At 43.9% G+C, this 20,960-nt stretch overlaps 1 protein-coding gene across 3 annotated transcripts; it reads left to right on the top strand.

Annotated features, from left to right (window-relative positions):
* Window positions 1-432: 432 nt before the first annotated feature.
* On the top strand, window positions 433-20,688 carry ANKLE2 (ankyrin repeat and LEM domain containing 2). 3 transcript variants are annotated; one of them, XM_062010101.1, is made up of 13 exons: window positions 1,427-1,715; window positions 5,446-5,922; window positions 6,864-7,055; window positions 8,175-8,368; window positions 9,268-9,456; window positions 9,722-9,844; window positions 10,231-10,297; window positions 10,942-11,123; window positions 12,338-12,444; window positions 13,301-13,494; window positions 14,590-15,298; window positions 15,859-15,990; window positions 17,639-20,688. In XM_062010101.1, the coding sequence occupies exons 1-13, from the start codon at window positions 1,484-1,486 to the stop codon at window positions 17,853-17,855; spliced, it is 3,015 nt and encodes a 1,004-aa protein (XP_061866085.1). In that variant the 5' UTR covers window positions 1,427-1,483; the 3' UTR covers window positions 17,856-20,688. The 3 variants fall into 3 exon arrangements, with proteins under 3 accessions (XP_061866086.1, XP_061866088.1, XP_061866085.1); XM_062010102.1 differs by lacking the exons at window positions 1,427-1,715; window positions 6,864-7,055 and adding an exon at window positions 433-614; XM_062010104.1 differs by lacking the exons at window positions 1,427-1,715; window positions 6,864-7,055 and adding an exon at window positions 1,393-1,420.
* Window positions 20,689-20,960: the final 272 nt, after the last annotated feature.

The raw sequence follows: 20,960 nt of genomic DNA, 5'->3' as shown, positions 1-20,960 counted from the left end.
TGCTGAGGAAATGACTGAACCTTGTTTGTAACATGAAACAGTGGGAGTTAAGGGATATTGTCAACTTCTTGAAGGTCGGGCATGTTATCATTGAAACCAGCAGCAGCATCATTTGCTCGTAGTACAGGTACCTGTACACAGAAGGTGATGTTCTTGGGGGCTGACGGGTTTAGATTGGGGGAGTTGTTTCCTTCTAATGCCCTGGGCCCTTTTTTCGTGCTTTTCTATCTCAGCTGTCTTGTCTGAGACTAGTGCAGATCTCTGAGATTAATGCTTTGGCTGAGCCTTCCCCTTGCAAGGAGCTTGCTTTCAAATTGCTGATGTCACTTCTCCAGCTACAGCTGCTGTGGGCAGCAGGACCCATGCCTGTCTGAGGGAAAACGACTTCAATGGAGTGGCAGCTCGTGCCTGCCTGCTCGCAAACCCACCCTTCCAGCCCCGTCCTCAAGCAGCACAGCACACAACTCCCACGTGACACACACAGCTCTCGTGTTTGGCGCTCTGCTGCTCGCAGCTTTCTGAAGCGTCTTCCGACAGCCCTTACCCGCGCCCCGTACGTAACCCGACCAACATCCGGGGACGATACCCCAGAAGAAAAGGTGCCCGTTTTAACGGTGAGTGGTCAGGAGGAGGCGGCGGCCGCAGCCCCTGGTCTCGCCAGGCGGGAGCTGTGGCTCTGAATCGGCCCCGAGGGGAGCGGCGGGGCCCCGCGCTGCAGCCGCGGCTCGTGTCTTCCTTGTTGAGCACACAGACACCCTCTCGCACGTCTCCCGCTGCCCCGCCAGCGCTCCCCGCCCGGGCCGCGAGCTCACGTCAGCCCCGGCACCGGGGCGCTGGGGCCGGGCGGGCAGAGCGTGGTGCGGCGGGCGCGGGGGCGCTGGGGCCGGGCGGGCAGAGCGTGGTGCGGCGGGCGCGGGGCCGCTGGGGCCGGGCGGGCAGAGCGTGGTGCGGCGGGCGCTGGGGCCGCTGGGGCCGGGCGGGCAGAGCGTGGTGCGGCGGGCGCTGGGGCCGCTGGGGCCGGGCGGGCAGAGCGTGGTGCGGCGGGCGCTGGGGCCGGGCGGGCAGAGCGTGGTGCGGCGGGCGCTGGGGCCGGGCGGGCAGAGCGTGGTGCGGCGGGCGCGGGGCCGCTGGGGCCGGGCGGGCAGAGCGTGGTGCGGCGGGCGCGGGGCCGCTGGGGCCGGGCGGGCAGAGCGTGGTGCGGCGGGCGCTGGGGCCGGGCGGGCAGAGCGTGGTGCGGCGGGCGCGGGGCCGCTGGGGCCGGGCGGGCAGAGCGTGGTGCGGCGGGCGCGGGCGGTGAGGCTCAGCCATGGCGGAGGGCGGGGCGGCGCGGCCGTGCTTTTCTGTCAGGCAGCGGGACGGGCAGGCCCGGGGCCTGGCGGGGCGTGGGAGGCGGCGAGACGGAAGCTGGGAGGCCGTTGAGGTACCGTCCCCGAAGGGCGTGCGGCGAGTGTCTGCGCGCGGCGAGCGGGACGCGGACAGGGACATGGAGCGCTGGGTCGGGGCTGCCGGGGGCTGGGGCTCCCTGTGGGGAGCCGGCTGGGACAGCTGGCCAGGCTGGCAGCTCTTGGCCGCCTGCGCGGTCATCGGCGCCGTGGGCTGGCTGCTGCGGCTGCTGGATAGGAGGCCGGGCGGGCGCGGGGCGCCGGCGGCAGCGCCCATCCCCTCCCCGGCGCCGGTCCCCGAAAGGCGCCGGCGCTGCAGCGGGAGCCGCCCAGGTGAGAGGGACACTCGGGGGCGGGCGGCGGGAGGAGGCGCGGGGCGGCGGCACCGGCGGGCAGCGCCCGGAGGCCTGCGGCCGCTCGGCCTCTCGCCCTGCCCGCTGTCGCGGCCACGGGGCTTTGCTGCCGCCCGCCGGGCCCGATCCGGCCTTGTCACGGCTGGTCCCCGGCGCTGCGCTGCGTTCGGCTCGCACGTCTCGGCCTTGCTTGTGGCAAGGAGCGTCGGCTGCAGCCCCTGCACCCTGCTCACGCATCTCTGCATCTGCTCTCTGCTATCCGAAGCCTCTCCCATGCCATGCCTGCCTTCTCTTTCTAGCTCTAGCTGTACATGTCCATTTCTCATTCCTGAGAAGTAGTCCATTTATTTTTTTTCCCCTTCTCTTATTCCTGGCTTGCCCGTAGCTTATTCCAAGTCTGTTTTGCAATTCTTTTTCTGCCACGTAGTTCATAACCGTTAATGTGGCAACAGGCAGTATAGGCTAAATACCAACTTGCATAGCCACGATTATTCTGCTATGCGTAAATCTCAGCAAAGTATAGTCAAAGACAGGATCCATGTGTCTAATTCCTGTCTCCAATAAAAAGAGTCTGTTTTCTTACATTTATCATTTATTGAAGGGTTTAATGAGTAGTAGAATAAAATAATATTGCTATCTTTAAAAGTCTGTCTGGGTACTAGTCTTAATTTTTTGCAGATTCTGCTTTTTCTTATTGATGCAGTAAGATAAGGGAAAATACAGCTCTTACTCCTTCCAGATTGGGGTTGATTTGGAAGAAGTCTCCAACACGTGTTGTTACAGTAGTTATTTGTCTTTCTAAGCCACTAAAGGTAACTTGCAAGACCTTGTGTGCTAAACTAGGAAAGGTAAGAGCATCAATGCTACCTGTACTCTAGGTCATCTAAAGTTACAAAAAGTGCCTTTTAAAGTTCAAATTATCACTGTTTGCATCTACGTGTGGCAAATGATCAGAAGATTATCTTGGGCAGTTGCTATTTCTGAGGTTTGTAAGTCACAGTTTTTGTTTTGGACAGATGAAAATAGGGGATGCAGGAAAAAAAGTAATAAATGCTTATCCCTGCCGACTAAAAGCTTAATGTCAGAACATGGGTGTATTTCATGAAAGTTCTATGCTTTCATTCCAAAAATGTTTTTCCTGTTAAAGCAGACTTAGTGTGGAAAATTCTTTGTGCTAATGGTAGATCTTAAATCAAAGATTGATTTCTTCAGTGTTGGTCTCTTTGTCACTTTGCTCTCTGATTGAGTTGTGCCTGAGTTGTAATGGACATATGAAATAAATACTTTTTCTTACATAAATGAGGAAGAAAGTTTTGAGTGCAAAGTTCTGTTAAAACACAAGATACCAGAGGAGCTGCTCCTTCCTGGTATTTTTTTACTTAACCACAAACCAAGAAGAAAGATTTTCTGTGTGCCTACACGCTGCACATACAGGAATTAGGCCTACGGAAGGGTCTGCTCTTCTGCAGAATGATTGTGCTGCTTCCCAGTGCTAAAAATAGGAGCATTTCCTGAGTTAATTCCTTAAGGCATTTTGTAATGTTGACTCACAGAGTTGTTTCTACAATAAACTTTCTTACCCTTGAGTTTTCATTTCATTGTGTCTTTTTCAGTTGTGCAGTCTCAAAGAGAAAATCCTTAGCATAATGAGTTTTGATATTCTGACAGTTGAACTCAGGGCCACATTTTTTCCCTTGATTAGAACATAGTGGCACCAAATTTATTTTTTTAAATAGAGCATTTAGAATAAATGAGAAGATCTTTCACATCTGTCTTTGTGGTCCTGTGGGCAAGTCAGATAATCATAAACAATGAGGTTGCTTAGGGGACCAGGAATCATAAGGGAACTAGAATACCTTTGGGAGGTAGCTCAGCAGCAACTGTGGCTTTGCCACGATTTGGGGTAGTTTTTTTGAGTTGAAATAGTCTCATTTCTCATCGTTCCAGTTAATTTTTGTGAAATATTCAGAGATTGAGGTATTCTCTAAACACAAGATGTTTAAAATCAGACATTCAAAACAAACAAACAAGAAAGAAACAACTCTCAAAGGAATTGGCCCTCCAAGAAAACAACCCTCAGACTCACCCATCAAGTTGTAATAATACTTGAAAACCTACTGAAAGTTTGGCATTGACTTGTTTTTCCATAGTATTTCCTATCATTAGAAGTGTAGTAGTTTTGAAGGTGGATTCCAGTGAAAGCTTTACATGGCTTTATTGACTACTGCTCAAAGGTATGAAACTGCTGTGTGCATTGGGATTTTTTTAACAGATGAAAAGTTTGGTTAATCCCAAAGTTGTCTGTTTAATTGATGTCTCTTGTGATGCTGTGATTGGCAGTAGATGTGAAAAAGTAAGAAAGTTTGACAACACAGTGAGTCCATGATGAAGATGCAATTTTGGAATTACTTCTGGGTGTGTACACTTTGACAAAATGAATAATTAACTTACGAGTATCCATTGTTTGGAGTGGGGCATCTCTGCTATGTCAGAGTGCAGCCAGTCACCATTCAAGCCATTAGTTTCCCATACAAAGGTTCTGGCCTGTCAAGAGTGATGTTCTGACTCACGTTATGAACAGGGTGCATAAGCAGTCCTTAAAGCATGGGAGCATATGAATTATGGGCATTTCTGCTATGTGTATTCATAAATGCTCTTTAAAGGAGATTTAACTTAAAATGACAGATGATACTGAAAGCAAGCTGAAGGAATACACAGCCTAATCACTTCTGTCTTAATGCTGTCCTTTCTGAATAGGGTGCAGCAGGAAGAATGTCAGAGCCTTTGTGGAGATACATGGATGCAGGATCTGATGAAGTAACTTTAGAGCATCTGATGTTCTGCAGCTGCCCAAATCCTGTATTTCTCAGTTGTGTTTTTCACAGCAAGAAGTTTGTAGTGGTATCCTGCTGGCTTTAGTATCTTCTCACTGACCACACAGAAGCTCTTAAGTGTGTGTAGAATTACAGGAAGGGAAGTGAGCTGAGGAGCTTGTAGTCTTATGTGAGAGACAAGAGTTTTCCTTTGGATATGCAGAATTTTTTTCAGCTCCCACTGTGTTCCAGAGGGAAATGTGAAAAGATAGTCTGTTCTTCTTGCTATTTGCTCTCAGAATGAGATCTGGGAAGCAGCATGTATAAATAGTTTCAGCCTTGCATCATGGACAGAGATACACTCTCCTGGTTGCTGCAGTAGGACTAATACTTTTGTCAGCTAGAAATTCTTCTGGAAGTAATAGAAACAGTGCAGTGCCTTTAGCTTTGGGTGCTGCCTAACCAGGATCTCTTTCTGGAGCTTGTGTTCTTGTGTTCCATTATGTACAGAGATTGGGCCTTTCTTGGCAGGAATCAAATATTTTCCAGCCTATAGTGAATTTTTCATGCTTGAACATCCTGCATTGAATTTTCACTCCAAAAGAAGTTTGAAAAGACAGACAAGAATAAAATGTAAGCTGTAAATGTCATTTCAAGGAGTTGTGAGAGGAGAAGAAATAAACTTCTGGTATAAGTCTGGTAGCGTAAAAATGTTCTTTATGTGGTGAGTCGCAAAATATTTTGTCTTCTCTGCAACTGTGATAATCTCTTCAGAATCTGAGAGATTGTTGAGAGGCACTTCCTGCCTTGGCTTTAATACAGCATTTAAATAGCATGAAAAAAAGAGTTGTGTTATTCTTTACAGTTTATCTCCTCTCTTTTGTGCCTTTCCTCTAGGTGAAATAACAATGGATGCAATATTGTCCCGCTTGAAGCAGCTCAGCCCTGATGAGCTCAGGGAGGAAATTTTGAGAGCAGGACTGAAGTGTGGGCCCATTACCTCAACCACTAGGTTTATTTTTGAAAAAAAATTGGCTCAGGCATTGTTGGAGCAGCAAGGAGTGCTGGAAGAAAAAGGATCAGAGGAGGCTGCTGGAAATGTCCCATCTGAGGGCAGCCGGACAGAAGCACAAAGGGCTTCAAAAAGTACAGCAGCGAATCACAACGGTCACGGGAGCGATTCTGAGGAGGCAGACTTTGGGTACTCTGTAGGTTTGAACCCGCCAGATGAAGATGCCATGCACGTGAACTGTTCAGCTCCAGTGTGTAGAGCGGGATGTGCTGATTCACAAACCAGCACTCAGACAGCATCCAGAGATCCTCCACAGTTCTATGGTGTTTGTCCAGTTTATGATGACATCCTGGCAAGGAATGGTAAATACTAGTTTGCTTTATTTCTGATGATAAGCATTTTACAATCGCATCTAAATAGACCTTTTCCTATATAGCAGGTGGAACAAACACCACTGCTTGAGTATTTTAAGCATTATTAACTGCTACTATCCTATCATTTATCATTACTATCCTGTCATACCTATCCTTTTAATCCCTCACAAGAATAAAAAGTAATCATATAAATAAACACTCAAAGCTATTTATACTGTCCTCAATTTAAGCTTAAATGATCTCTTCTAACAGATCTCATATTTTCCTTTCTATCTTATTGGCAAATGGTATCTGGAAGCATCAGTCATTCTTATTTTATTGATGAATACTAAAGGAAGGAGTTACTAAATTATCTAGTGGCAGGATTACAGTAGTGTAGTAGTAAAGAACCAAAGTAGAATAGTAGTAAAGGATCATTTACTCTGAGACAGTAATGAGTATTCTTTCCTATAAAAAGGATATTTGCATACCTTGATTTGAAGAAATTAATGTTAATGCAGGGGAAAGGAAGGGGAATGATTTGATTAATATCTGTGTAGAGGTCTTAAAGATGTGGCACAGGATCACTTACATCTTTCTGAACAAGAGAACATGGAAGATCATTCAGGGCAAATAAGCTCTGAGTTTGCTTTTCGGTCTGGATGTGAAATAGTTGCTCGTTGAAGCTGGCCTAGCTAATTTATAAGATGTTCAGATATTGATAGGAATGGTCACACACTGTACATGTGTCACCTCACGTTAGCTGGAGTGTGTAAAATGCTTTTACTCAGTTTCTGAGAGAGAAAATGTAAAAGGAATATTGATTCTTCTGCCATGTTTGGGAGAGTTTGAGACTGAAGCTGGAAGGATAACCTGAGAATTTTGTGATCTGTTTCAGGGAACAAATCTGAGATTATTGCAGTAACTCCTTTGGTGGTGCTTTGTTGCAGATAGAGTACATGTTTATGAAGATAGAAAGGAAGCTCTCCAAGTTGTTAAGATGATTAAGGGTTCCCGTTTTAAAGCTTTTTCAAACCGAGAGGATGCTGAGAAATTTGCTAAAGGAATCTGCGATTATTTCCCTTCTCCAAGCAAGTCTTCTTTGTGTTTGTCTCCAGTGAAAGCGGGGCCGTTTAACAGAGGCAAGTGAGGATGTTTGTGTACAGTAGATGCAATATACAGTCTGTTAATTTTTTTATGAGAGAAGCAACAACAACTTCACCACCAAAAATGTCAAAGTATCTTAATAAATGGAAGTCCCTTTAGACAGGTGGTGTGTCAGATAAGCTGTACACAAATGTTAAATCATAGCTCCCGAGCTTACCCGACAAGTACAGTTACTGTACAAATAGGTATGACAGCCAGTATTGAGTTACCTTTTTTGCCTGTGGAATAAATTAGAAAAAACAATCAAAAGTATGTTTAAATTTTTGAATTACAATCTGGTTCTACTTCTGTATAAAATGATTGTCACTGGAGAAGGTATCCTTAAAGGTAGCTGATACTTTCCCAAGAAAGGAGCACCAAAGTTTACATACAGAAATAAAAAAGAAGTAGAGAATGTTGGAATCCTGCCATTCCTTTTGGAAAGAAGCACCACAGAAGTGAATTAAAGCCTCAGGAATCTGTGGAAAGAACTGCTTTTTGTGTGTTAAAGCATAAGGTTTGGCTTTCAATGGATGGTTTCTATGGTCTGTGTTATGGTGAAGGAAACTGGTTACTGCTAAAAGCAATTTTCATTGTTCTGTTTGCATGAATTTTACTGTAAAAATGTTACTGTTGTTCTAAAGCTGAAATGTTGGTAGTGTATGTTGCCTGGTTATATTTGGTAGGATTTCATTTTACTCATGGACTTGAGGATTTTCAGGTTTGATGAGATACTGAGAAAATTGCACCGTATAGATTGAAGTGACTCAGCAGTCACAAAACTGCAAAAGCAATTTCAATATCTAGAAGGTTTTTCTTTCTGAATTTTGCTATTAAGTTTGGATGACAGCACATTGCTAATTATACAATGTATCAGTCCCTATTAAAGTCTGAATCAGTTTTGCAAGTTGATGAAGTCATATTCTCCTCCCTCCCTAACTACTAGTATTTTTTAATATCCTGTCATGGACTTCAGTGGTGGTTTTTTCCCTGTACATTAAAGATGCAGAGTTAATACATATTTTTAATTAAAAGCTTATTTTCATTGTCTGGCAATAAAAATAGTCATCCCAGTAAGGAATGTATCTAGTAGCCTGTTACTTGTGTTTTGATAGATGACTTATGCTCCCCTGAGACTGAAACTGCTAATAAGGAGAGAGCCAACAGTTACAAAAGTCCACGTGTCCAAGATCTTACTGCCAAACTCCGGAGTGCTGTCGAGAAGGGAGATACAGCAACGTTTACAGAACTTATTTGGAGCAACCCTCGCTATCTGATTGGGTCAGGAGACAATCCAACGGTTGTGCAGGTGAAAAAGATTAAATAGAACAACGCAAGTTCTGGTTCAATGTTTTAGCCTTGAGGCCTGAGAAGCAGGACTGGAAGGAATGCTTCCTGCTCTTCGTTCAAAGTGTCTTGCTTCCATCAGGGCAAAGTTTCTCCTTGTTTATTAATTCTAGCTGAAAGCAAAGGGAAGCATAGCAGATGTCTGTCTTGCCTGAGTCATCCATCATTATAGAGTTTGCTTTGGTGTAGAAGAACTGAAGAAACTGAGTATACAGTTATGTAGGGAAAGAATATCCAACAGTGTAGGAATCATTTAGCCTTCAAGTAGTATTGATCTCCAAACCATTCCAATGGTTTTTAAAACAGAATGATTGTGGGAAAGGGGGTAATGCCTAGGCTGGAATGAGGTGCTCCTACAGTACTGCTTACCTTGGCATTTCAAAGTGTGCTTTGCAGCTCCAGCCCATGCACAAGGTACCCTTTAGCAGGGCTGTCAATCTTGCTGTAACAAATGACTTCTGTCAGACCACCTTTGTGAAGCTGGTGAAATTTTGTATATAAGGCATTACAGCAAACTGAATTTTATACACACACACACACATTTTCCAGCTCTTTTTATCCACTGAACTTCCTGTCTGCTTTTATTATGTAATACCTTGCTATATTTCCTTTGCCCCATTTTTGTTGTTAATTGCAAGAATTATGTGCATATAAAGATCTATGTCTTCACAATATCATGTAATTTATTGCAGTTCTGAATGGTTTTGTACTGTTTTGTAACCATCTTTTCCTAATGAAACATTAAGAAACAAAAATCTAAGTCTAAGGCTCAGTGTGGGAGCCTTTGCATTGAATCAGTGAAGTGTGTGAGTGTAAGAAAGCTGTTTGATTTCAGTTCATTCTCATGTTTGTCTTCTCCAGGAGGGGTGTCGGTACAATGTCATGCATGTTGCTGCCAAGGTGAATCAGGCTGGGATCTGCCAGCTAGTGCTGGACACTTTGGAAAACCCTGAATTCATGCGACTTATGTATCCAGATGATGATGACATCATGTTGAAGAAGCGCATCCAATATATTGTTGACCTTTACCTTAACACACCAGATAAGAAGGTAAGATATGAATGTTTGGCAGTTCATGACACTGGAAGGTATAAGGGAGAAGGAAAGAGAATAGAAGGGGATACTTCTAGCAAAATGAGCTGTACAGGAGTTTTGTGGGTTAAATAATTGTATTCTACACTCTAGTGGGAAAAGATCTGCTGAGGACCCTGATGATTAGTCGTGACATTTATTTAGTTTTCCCAGTCTCAAAAGTTGTGGGGATTGACTTTGTCCTGTCTCCAAATGCATGGGAATTTTCTTTTTCCACCTGCAGGTATTTGATACTCCCTTGCACTTTGCCTGCAAGTTTGGTAATTTGGATGTTGTTAAAGTGCTTACCTCACACCCAGCTATTGTAAAAGACCCAAGAAATAAGGATGATCAGACTCCAGCAGAAGTAAGTCTCTCCATGTCCACAACAAGACCAAAAATGTTATGTCTGATCAATATTTTTCAAATTCAAACATTTCCTGGAGGTAGAAGGTTTGTAGTGAGATACTAGTGTCATGATTAGAGTGTAACTCTTTTGCAACATTGAAAATACTTTATACTGGTTGAGTCTGGGTAAAAGTTGTAGATTTTATGATTCACTGCCTTTTCTTTACAGTATCCACTTTATAGATGTGGGATGGATTTGAGTGGTTTATTCTACTATAAATTAAGAGCACTGGATGAGATGGGTAGGGGACTATAATGGGACTGTTTAAAAAGAATACACATCAGAATTGATTTGAGATTGATGTCTTATGCTTTACTAACAAACTACTAACATTACATTAACAGGTAGTTTGTGTAAGGAGTGACAACAAATCTGCAGGATTGAAAGAAAAAATAAGAGAATACTTGCAAGGTCTGTATCAGGCATGTATTTTGTCTCTTTGTCTTCATTCTGTTTGCTTTCTGGAGCATTCCTGTTCATAAATGATGCTACTGTACAGTGCTGTGAAAACCAAAGGGAAACTCTAAAACTGGCAAGGAATAGAAAACTTTTTGCCTTTCAATGATGGAGAACTCTTTCTATATGGATCACAGGGGTATCCTTACAGATCTGTAACGTGGCCATGGCCTTTATTTTATTCAGCAAACCTGACACAGAAAGTTTAACCTAAAAGCAAAGAAAAGACCTTTACAGAGCATGAGATTTGTCACGCCAGAGTCGTGTCATTTCTTTGACATATAACTTTTCACTGTTCTGTCATATGTGAGTTTAGGCATTTGCAAAAGGAGGTTTGGAAATTTGTTGCAGATCCTTGGGGAAGGGATGTGTGTATCAATGCAGATCTCTTTGAAAGAGAAGGGAGCCCATAGTAAAATACAACCTGTGATCAGACAATGAACATTGAAACAGTGACTTTGAATTACAAGTAATTAGTAATTTCATTAGTATTTAAATAAAGTCAGATGGCTAAATGTACAGATGCACTGATATTTTAGGAAGGAGCAGCAGGCTAATGTAACAAGCTTCTTAAGGATGTGTTGCGGTGTTTATTTTAGGTCAATACTACGTACCACTCTTGAAAGCAGAAGACAATTCCTCAGCTCCTGTAATTGGGGCCCCATGGTCACCCGATCACACAGATGATAGCCCCCAAAGAGCTTTTTCTAAGTACCCTGGCAGCCCCAAAGACCCAGTGTTGTCCATCAGAGCTTTTGCAGGCCCCATGAGCCCCTCAAAGGTAAGGAGAGAACTTTATAGGACTCTAATGCCTATTCCTGATTGGTTTTTTGTAAATAAAGAACCATTAGAAGATTCACCCACAGTTCATTGTGTGGTGTAGCTTGTCTCTTGTTTCCTTTTGTGCCCCTTCGGGAGGTGGATATTCCTCCATGGAAAAGGAGAAGCACAGAAACTTGTAAATATTTATTGCCTAAAACATAGGATTGTGTGGTGTAAATAAGAAGAGCTGGAAGTGCAGTCAAAAGAAAGTTTTTCTTCTCTTTTTACCATTAGAATCTATCCAAAGAGCACTCTGTGATAAACCTTTTGTTGTCTTATAGATAACTGCTCCAAGTTTCTAATCTGAAACAAAGCCTTTCAACCTGTGCCTATGAATTGGTTTTTAAAAAATCTTACCTGCATATTTACCTCATTTCTAGAACCTGACACTGGATGTTAGAAGCATTTTATCACCCCTGCTTGTTGAATTATCACTAGTATGGTTTTTCTAAGTGGAAAACAACCAGGTAGTAGGTGGTGGGATAGTTTTGGAAAGGTATCCATTGTGTAGCAGAAGAACAAAATCTTCAGTTTTTAGGAGAAGTATTTAGATACCATTTAACCGTATTATAAATTTCTTTGACTCATTCATTATGAACATGCTAGGAGTATTACCCCTTTAGAAATAAGAAGTACAACTTTACAAAAATCCATTACTTTATTCCCTGTAGGAGTTCAAAATGAACAGCAAGATTATATTCTAGTAATTGTAGCAAGTCTGTGGAGTTAAATATGTACCTATTAAACCATCACCTATGCATCCTAGAAACCAGTGACCAAGAGAGCATTTGTCATTAAAATTATAATGACATGTGGAAGCTGTAAGACATACCTGGTATTGCTGCACACAAATTTAAACCAGGCAGACTTTGTATCTACACATTCTACTTTAAGGTGGTTATACATTATGGTCCTTACTCTTTTAATAAGCAGTTATGAGATCAAAGTAAAGTAATAAACCAAGTAATAGTGGGAGGAGTAACTAAAGATCCAGTGTGAGATTCTCCATAGCTGGAGTTGAGCAATACTTGTGGCAGAACTTGAGTTGTTTCCACATAAGACAGCGAACACCTAAATGTATTCTAGACCTTTAGGCAGACATTTAGGCAGCACTGAGTTAGCTTCAGATTGTGTGCAGGGTATTTTTCTTTTACTTATTTCTGTTTCTTAAAGGCTGAAGAGTTTCACAGGCTTTGGAAGACTCCACCTCGAGAGAGAGCTGGCTTCTTTCACAATGTCAGGAAATCTGATCTGGAGAGAGGTGTTGAAAGAGTTGGAAGGTATCTAAGAGAATCTGTTCTTAAAAATAGCAATAGAGCAATTAAAAGCAAAAGACTTGTGCTGAGAGTATGGTTATTCCTGAACAGAATCCTAGTTCAAAAGGTACTGGCAGAAGTATTTATGAAGTGTATTGGTGTTGGACTTTCAGTGTATTTTTGTGTAAAAAAAACAGCTAAAAATGTGAGAGCTAGTTTTCTTAGCTGTGGAAGTAAAGAAAAAGGTATTGTAACTGTTACTGATGGTATGTATAGAGTTATTTTCTGAAAACATTTCCATGCCTAATTTGTCAGAAATGTAAAATTATGCATAGACTACTTCTGTACAATCGTGGCATTGGTAAAAATACAGCAGAATGAAAAGATCCCAGTACAATTGTTCTGCTTTATAAAAGCTGTGTGTTGTGGTATGTGTCCCTGCTGATAGAACACCTTGTGTCAGCAGCACATGGGAAAAAAACATACTTTGTTAAAAAGCTGATTAGACTTCTTCCTTTAAAGTAACCCCTCAGTTCCTCCCATTCACAAAGAGAAAAAGCTACTGAGTGGAGTATCTTTGCCATTGTGCCTGCATCAGTGAGGATTCATCTGTCTGATGTCTAGATAGTCAGCTTAAAAATAGCAATATTTGTGGTGCTGACTGTAAGAAAAAGATAAAATCTGAAAAATCTTCTAGAAGAACCTGTGTTTGCTAAGGACATGTGTATCACTTTGGCAGACTGTTGATTGTAGCAGAACTGTGTTGCCTGGTTGCACGTTTGTACTCCTGTGAATAGCTGCTAAAATGTGTTCAGAAAAGTGATTGTCAAACTAATATTTCTGTCTTCACAAGTGATTCGTTTTATTTTATTTATTGCAGGGAGTTAGCTCATGAGCTGGGGTTCCCGTGGGTTGAATACTGGGAATTTCTGGGCTGTTTTGTTGATCTGTCTTCCCAGGAGGGGCTGCAAAAATTAGAAGAGTACCTGGGTCATTGGGAAATGAGCGAAAAGGCTCAGCAAGAAACAGGGGAAAATGAAACCTGCAACAGATATAAAACTCCACATCCTTCTGGTAAGAAAAGAAGCAAATGCTACAAACAACAGGGTGTACCTAGGGAGGAGAGGAAGAGAAAAGGCTTGGTGCCCAGGGGAAGCAGCACTCACCTGTTGTGGTTACTATTATTCATCTGATTAGAGTATGGAAAAAGTAGCTGACAACACCATGGGTGGAGGAGAAGTAGAACAGACTTTGTTACACGTTTATGGTCTTTCATATGAAGGTCTTCATTTGATTGTAGCCCCTGAATGAAATGCCTGTAAGAACACCTTGATCTTCAGAATGTTTTTACTCAAAGCATTTGGGAATTCATCTTAGAATACAGAACATAGAACAGATACAGAATAAATACCTTCTTTAAATAAAAGAGTAATTTTTTACAGCTGAGTGTGAAAGACACACTAAACAAAATCCAAGAAGTCTTTTATACCTTCTTAGGCTGCTGCTTGCTGTGTGTTTCTGGAAGGCACACACCAGTCCCAAACCTTTGTGCTTCGTCCTCTTCCTTTCCTGTGGGATCATAGGTCTGAGGGAGCTCTGGTACTGGATAAACCTGGGCTGACGAGGCCTTGAAGGATAGTCAAGGGACTAGTCATAAGCCTTTGTGCTTTGGAAGAGATGAAAACAAACTCTTTTATATCAATAAAGACGGTTGGATGTTGCAAGAGACGGGTGGATGTTGCACTTAGGCAGATGCTTTAGTGGTTGACAGGGCTGGGACAGAGGCTGGACTCAATGATCTTAAAGGTCTCTTCCAGCTGAAACAATTCTATGATTGATAACATTTTCTTACCCTATTCTGCTTTATCCTGACATTATCCTTTGTGGATGGTTGATGTGTAGGAAATGTAGGATGGTGAGGAGTGTAGGAAATACAGCTATGAAACGACGAGGCTGAAAAGGTTGTTTGCAAAAAAGATGCAGTTCTAATGCTACCATTTGGTGTTTGTAGCTTTTGTTAGGTAAGTTCACTCTGTTGCATGAATAAGATTAAAGAGGGATTCAGTAAATAGAACAGGGCATAAAGGTTCTGTATCTATTCCTAGTTTATTTGCTCAGCATTGTGTTGAAAGTCCTTTTATGTGTTGCTCTTGTTAAAATTGTTTACAGGCAAGAGTAAAAAGTGCTGCAATTCTATTTCTGTTGGAGCATTTCTGGATGAGGATGATGATGACATGAGCTTAGAAGAAATTAAAAACAGACAAAATGCAGCACGGAACATCAGCCAACCCACTGTGACCAAAGAACACGTTGGTGCCATTGGGGATGCCCAGTGTGATATCTTGTCCATGCAGTGTGCAGCAGACATCATAGAAACAACTCATCGCCCCAGGCACTATGAAAAGGCAACTCCTGCCAGCAAAAATGGGTTTTGTAATCCTGTGTCTAGTGAAAGGGTGATTAGTGACAGAAAGCATTTGCATGATGGAGAAGAGTGCCTTGTGCCACCTGTTTCCAGTTTAATGTCAGAGTTTGAGAGCCTGTCATTCCAAGAACAAGAGGCTGCAGGAAAATCAAATAAAATCACTGAAAAAACAGAGAGAATCCCAGCTGAAGGAGCAAGTCACGTGAGGATGTCCAAGGACAAGACCTACTCTGCAGTTTCACTGGCAAGTTCTTCTGAGCCAAGAGTTAAAGGTAAACCTAGAGAGGTCAAAGTAAGGACAGAACACAAAACACCATCAGAAAAGGAGAGATTGTCCATGGAATCGGGAACTCAGACGAATGAGGCACAACAACGTCAAGAACTTTCTCCCCAGAAGTTTCCTTTGAGGGCTTCATCTACGACCAACAAGTCTAAGCACTTATTCCTGCTTGGGTAAGAATTGTCTCTTTTAACACTTCATGGTCCTTTGGTTTCTGTATGCAATACAAGATGCTGTTCAGAACGAGTGATGCCAAGATTGAGGTGATGGGATGCTGAGCAGCACTGGTTGCAGTAGGCCTTGGATGATCATCTTAAAGTGCTTCGGTATTGTGCAGTAGCCACACAGTTCACCTGCAGCTCATTACCTGAACACCACATCTAGAACCAAAGGAAGGAGGAAAGTCTTTGCTTTCAAATCTGTCTCAGTTAACTTTGCTGCTGCTTGTTGGTCTGCCAGGCTTGTGATGTTATGGTGAGACTGCCTTAGGTGAACGGTGTGTTCATGACACGCTGGGATGTCCTCAGATTAAATTGTCTAAACATATGTTATGAGACTGCTGTGTACCACTGGGCAGTCATTTACCTGGGGGCCTGGAGAGAGTTCAGAGAGAACCTGTGTTTGTAGGGGAGTGCAGGCAATTTGCTTGTATCAAAAATAAATGTTTGGGATTGGATTTATTGCCTGAAGATGTACATAGTTCTCTTTTCATCTAGTTCTCTTTATATTCTAGGGAGCAGCCCTCGAAGCTGGATAGTGATGTCTTGGCAGCTATAGAAGCAGCAGAGGTTACTCCACAGAAATACCCCTTTATTTACAAGTGGAAGCACGCGGTGCAGTCCTACTCTTCATCTGACAGACAAAGGTATTTCTGCTCGTCAGTCAAATGAGTTGAAATGCAATTTGTAGCAGATCAGATGCAGAACAGCTTGAACAGCCAGTATTCCAGGCCTGGGTGCTCACAGAAACTGTGGTGTAGATTGTATTAACTGTTAGACTGTTTCCCAAACGAACCATCAAGCTTTGTTGGCTGGTGTCTATTCATAAGGGAAGTTGACTGGTGCTGCAGTCAAATTCCTGCCGTAACACCACAGCTCCAGATAACTTCAGCACATCTGCACAGACAAATTGGACAGAAAATGAAGGTTTCAAGTGTGAGTCAGTGTTTTCCAATTGGCAAACGTCTCAGCTTGCTGATTTATCACTTAGAACTTGGATCCTTTCTTGGCCTTAATGGTCCTTGTGATGTCAGGTGGTGATTCATCCCTGATGTGGATGAGGTGCCAGAGCGTTGTGTTGCTTTGAGGGACTTGGGTTATGCAGAGGGAGTTAAGCTGAATGTCACATCTTCAGGCATCTTTTTATTACTATTTATTTTCACCCTCTGTTACCCCAGTCCAAAGGAGTTGTTGGTGTGAACCATGATGTGTGTTAAGTTTTCAGAGAGAGTGTCATGTTTGCTCCACGAAGCAGACTGTGTTACACCATTCACACATTTATTTTGAGTGCTGTTGCTTTTGGGGACTCAAAAGTGACAGTTTTCATACAAGTGGCTTCTTCTGGTAATTGAATTAACATGAAGATTCACTTTGGTTGTGACAGACATTGGTCAGGAGCCCCTGGCTTTGACAGCCTGCAATTTACATACAGTCAGGAGAAAGCTCTCAGAAAAGAAACGTGACCTGGTGCCCCACAACAGATGGGAACTGGGACAGGATCAGAAAGGCAGCAAATGACCTCTACTGACTTCTGGTTTTCTCTTGTTTCTTCTGGATGTCTTAAATACATGAAATTCCACTTAGGAGAACTCTGTCCACTAAGTTCTCAATATAGGTATTAAGCATTAATTGTCCAACATGTGCTTTAAAGACAGAAGCTTTAAAGCTCCATCAGAGCATGTGGGAATGTTAAAAACATACTTGTCTGCCTTTATTGGCCTCCAAATTCAGAGCAGGAGTTGGGAGCCAGCCAGAAAAGAAGCACAACTGTGTTAAGTTAGCAGAGAGTGGAGCAGAAGGAATGTAGTGGGAAGAGTTGAAACAGCAAGTGACAGGGCTGAAAGTGCAGATGGTAAGTGGAAGGAGAAATGCTGCCCAGTGCTAAGCACTGGGAAGGAAAGAAGCTTTCTTCTGTCTCTCTGTTGTGAATAGTGAACTTAGAATAAGGCCATCAAGTACAGGTTTAGAGAAAACATGAAGCTCAGAAAGCTTTTTTTCTGTGACCAGGGTTGGGCTGTGACCCTGATGCCTTTTTCTCCTGGGGCCTGGGACAAAAATTGCCCTGGGGCTTCCCCACACTGTTCTTTCTTAATGGCCATTTCAGAGCAAATGACGTCTTGGTGATGACGCAACACAGCTCCACACCATGTGTTGTGCTGTCACTGTTCTCTTTCCAGAGCTGTCTCTTGGCAGTCAGGATTTTTCCCTACTGGTGCATTCCTTCTCAGACCTCCAAGTGATCCTCCTAGTGCAGTTTTCTTAACAAAATCCAAACTGACTCTTTGTTTCTTTCAGTTGGCCAAGTCCAGCACTGAAGGCAAGATTCAGGACCCAGAGCACTTCTGGGCTGCCCAACACTTCAGGGCATTCCCCTTCAGGAAGAAACAGCCCAGGACAAGCCGGCAGCCCCATGTTTCCCCCAGCCCCGGGCAGCCCCGGCCGCTACAGCCCAGCACACGTCAGCCACAATCTCTTCAAACTACACCACTTTGCAGAGCCTCCTGCCCACTAAAAGCTGATCTTTCTTCCTGGGACTTGGTTACGTTTTCATTGGTAAGAGTGGAGGAAAAAAAAAAACTGACAATGTTACTAAAGTGACATGAAGTTTGTACCTGGCTATTTATTTTTCCTCGATTGAGGACAACTGTATGTTAAAAAGAAAAGAATATCTGTCCTGATGCCATACAGGGGAGCGAGAGAGAGAAAGAGAGGGGGGTGGGGGGACTGGGGAGAGTCCTTGCCAGGGTGCTTTGACCTAACTCTGGTTGGCAGCAGAGCCCTGAGGCAGCCCCGGCCTTCCTGGGGGTGTATCTCACACCAGCTGTCCTGAGGGTAGTGAACCGCCAGCCTTTCCCACCCATCCCTGCCTGCCCTGGGGGAAGCACAGCACCAGTAAACAGGAGTCTTGTGAGAGGAAACTGAAGGTGAGGAGCCAAATGTTCTTCCACTGACGGGGGAAGTGTCAGAGCGGGAATAGCTCAAGCAAAGACTGGGTAGTGCCAGGTTTCCTGTGCTGGGTGTGAGGGAGGCACCCTGTGTGGGAACAGACAGGAGGTGCTCAGAGGTAGCAGCCAGGTCTCACCACACACACACTGAGGTGGATGTACCCTGTGTGTGCCTGCACACATTCACACACCAACTCTCCAGTCTTGTGCTGAGACTGTTGAAAACACCATGATACACCAAGTGCTGTAGTCACAGGGCACTGTAGGGATTACTAGTATGCCAATGTACAAATTAACTGGGTTTTGTCCCAACAGAAGCTGTTAAAGTTAGCAGATTTGAATAGTTCCTACACAAAAGCACATCAGCAATAATGTCACTGGATTTACCAGCAGCTACCTTAATGGTGCAGTTTGTAACATCAGCATGGCAGCCTGTGAGCCAGGATGTGGCTCCATCACGTCTGTAAAGAGAGAGGAAGGACTAAAGATATTTTTATTGAAATCTGAGCTTTTATTATGTCTTGAGTCTTGATGTGGTGATGAGCAGGCAATAGTTGTATTGTGTAGCCTTCTGTGAGGATGACTTGTTTGGACAGCAGGATGCTGAGAGGGAAGAATGCTTTTCAGAACTGACAGGCTGTAATGATGGAGCTCGCTCCTGCTGATTGCTCTGCTTAGAAAATGAAAAGAACCTATTGATGGTTACAAGGCAACTGATGAGAAAGTTACTGGGGTGAAGGCAGGGATGTGGGGGCCGGGAGGCAGCACGGAGCCTCCCTTGTTTTCACCCTCAGCAGGGGCAGGATTTGGGACTCGGAATGGGTGCTTGGAATGGGTGCTTGGAGGGCCGTTGCCCAGGCAGAGCGACTGTTGGCACATGAACTGTGCACCCTTTGGTAGCTTCATGATTTGGTACACACATAAAGAGCTGCACTTTTTGCTTCTGCAAGCTTAATAGTGCCTTCTGTAACATATTTGTTTTTAAATTCCTGTTCTTTTAGAAATTTGGGGTTTTTTTAAGGTGGCGTCCACTAACTGGGCACATCCAGTGGGCTTTTGTTCTTCTGGGCTTTCTGAACAGAAAGTTTTAATGTGTCTGTTTCTAAGTTGGATGATTTGGTGCCAGAGCTCTGCTGGGAGAGCATTCCTGGCTTAAAAATTCTTTTTAAAAAAAGGTTTCTTTAGCTCTTTACAATTCAGCCTATTTCCAGGGAGAAAGAGCTACTTGACATGACCTTCACTCTGTGCCACTGCAGCAGCTGCTGGGGGCAGGGTGGGGGGGTGTCATTCTTTGTGACATCAGGGGTCTTTTTCAGTCTGGTTTTTGATGCAGTAGTGTCTCTGTGGTCTCAACTCCTTTGAAGTAAAAGTCCCAAATTCCTACAAACTGGGGTTGTTTGGGGTTTGGGTTGGTTTAGTTGAGTTTTGGTTTTTTAAAACAAATGTAAATGTTGGCTTTGTCATTCTGCAGCAATCACTCAGCTGATGAGTAATTAATTAATTAATGGGTTAACACCATGTTAAAGCCAAATGCTGTGGGGCAGGTGCTGGGCTCCACCTTGGCCCTTCTAACGCTGCCCCTGTGGTCAGTCTGTTACAGAGCTGGGAGGCTGAGCTCAGCTGGGGCCTGTTTGTTCACCTTTGTTATGCTTTGCTCATTTTTAGTATGAAATGTGTATTTATGTATATGTAGGCACACTCACACACACTCACACACCCCACCTCTCACTCTGTAAATTTGTTTTGGTTCAGTCAAGAGTGTTTCTTAACCTGTGCTGTCTAATGTGCATTAGGCCAGTGGTACTGCAGCTTATGAGGTCATTTTTCTAACAAGATATTTACTTCAGCTATTAAAAAAGACACCCAGTACTTTCTGTTTTGATGTGGTCATTCAGGAGGGTGAGGAAAGCTCCTCCCCTTGGAGCCTGGGCAGTCACTTTAAATCACATATGATATTGCTTGAATTGGGGTGTTTTTTGGTCAAAAGGTCACTTATAGAGGTGCGAAAGAGTAGTTGGGGGGGTTAATTGGCCAAGTATCGTGTTAAAAATACAGCATTAGCCCATCAGCCTGTGTTTAGTGTGTGTTGTTAGCTGGGGTGATGCCCATGAAGTGCACATGACTGCTTTGTCCAGGCCTTACACGCAGACCCAACACTGGAGCAGGTCACTTGAAGCCTCAGAATGTTTATGAGAAGGTTTGAATACTGTAAAATTACTAATTTATGTACGTTTATAATTCCCATCCCCCCCCGAGTGCTCCTGAAAAGGATGTTTGCCTCTGTAGCTGTGTGCATCCTTTGGCTGCCCAGCAAGAACCCCAATATTGGTGTTGGAGTGGGAGGAGGGAGATGTGAGAGGGGCTGTGTACACACAAACACAAATAAAATGCAGAACTTTCCTCTTGCTTTGGTGCTTCTGTCCCAGCTGGGGATTGACAAGGCCTCTAACTCCCCCAACACCAGGGTGCAGGGGGTGAGGACTGGGGCCCAGCCCCTTGGGGAGCCCCAGAGCTTTCACCCTGGGCCATGATGCTCATGAGCTGTGAGTCACTCCCAGGGCAAGTCTGCAGTCTAGCTGGTTGGAGCTCATCCCGAGGCTGCTTCCCCACACAACGCTGTGTCACGGCCCAGCCACATGTGCTGCAGCCGGTCCTCCCAGCACAGTTCAACT

This window comes from Colius striatus, chromosome 17, assembly GCF_028858725.1.
Source record: "Colius striatus isolate bColStr4 chromosome 17, bColStr4.1.hap1, whole genome shotgun sequence".
Classification (NCBI taxonomy): domain Eukaryota; kingdom Metazoa; phylum Chordata; class Aves; order Coliiformes; family Coliidae; genus Colius; species Colius striatus.
This window is presented reverse-complemented; position numbering and strand designations above follow the sequence as displayed.

Coding starts and splice junctions, on each gene's coding strand:
- ANKLE2 (XM_062010101.1), top strand. CDS start 1,484: ATGGAGCGCTGGGTCGGGGCTGCCGGGGGCTGGGGCTCCCTGTGGGGA. Junction 11,124..12,337: donor GCCCCATGAGCCCCTCAAAG/GTAAGGAGAGAA, acceptor TGTTTCTTAAAG/GCTGAAGAGTTTCACAGGCT. Junction 12,445..13,300: donor GGTGTTGAAAGAGTTGGAAG/GTATCTAAGAGA, acceptor TATTTATTGCAG/GGAGTTAGCTCATGAGCTGG.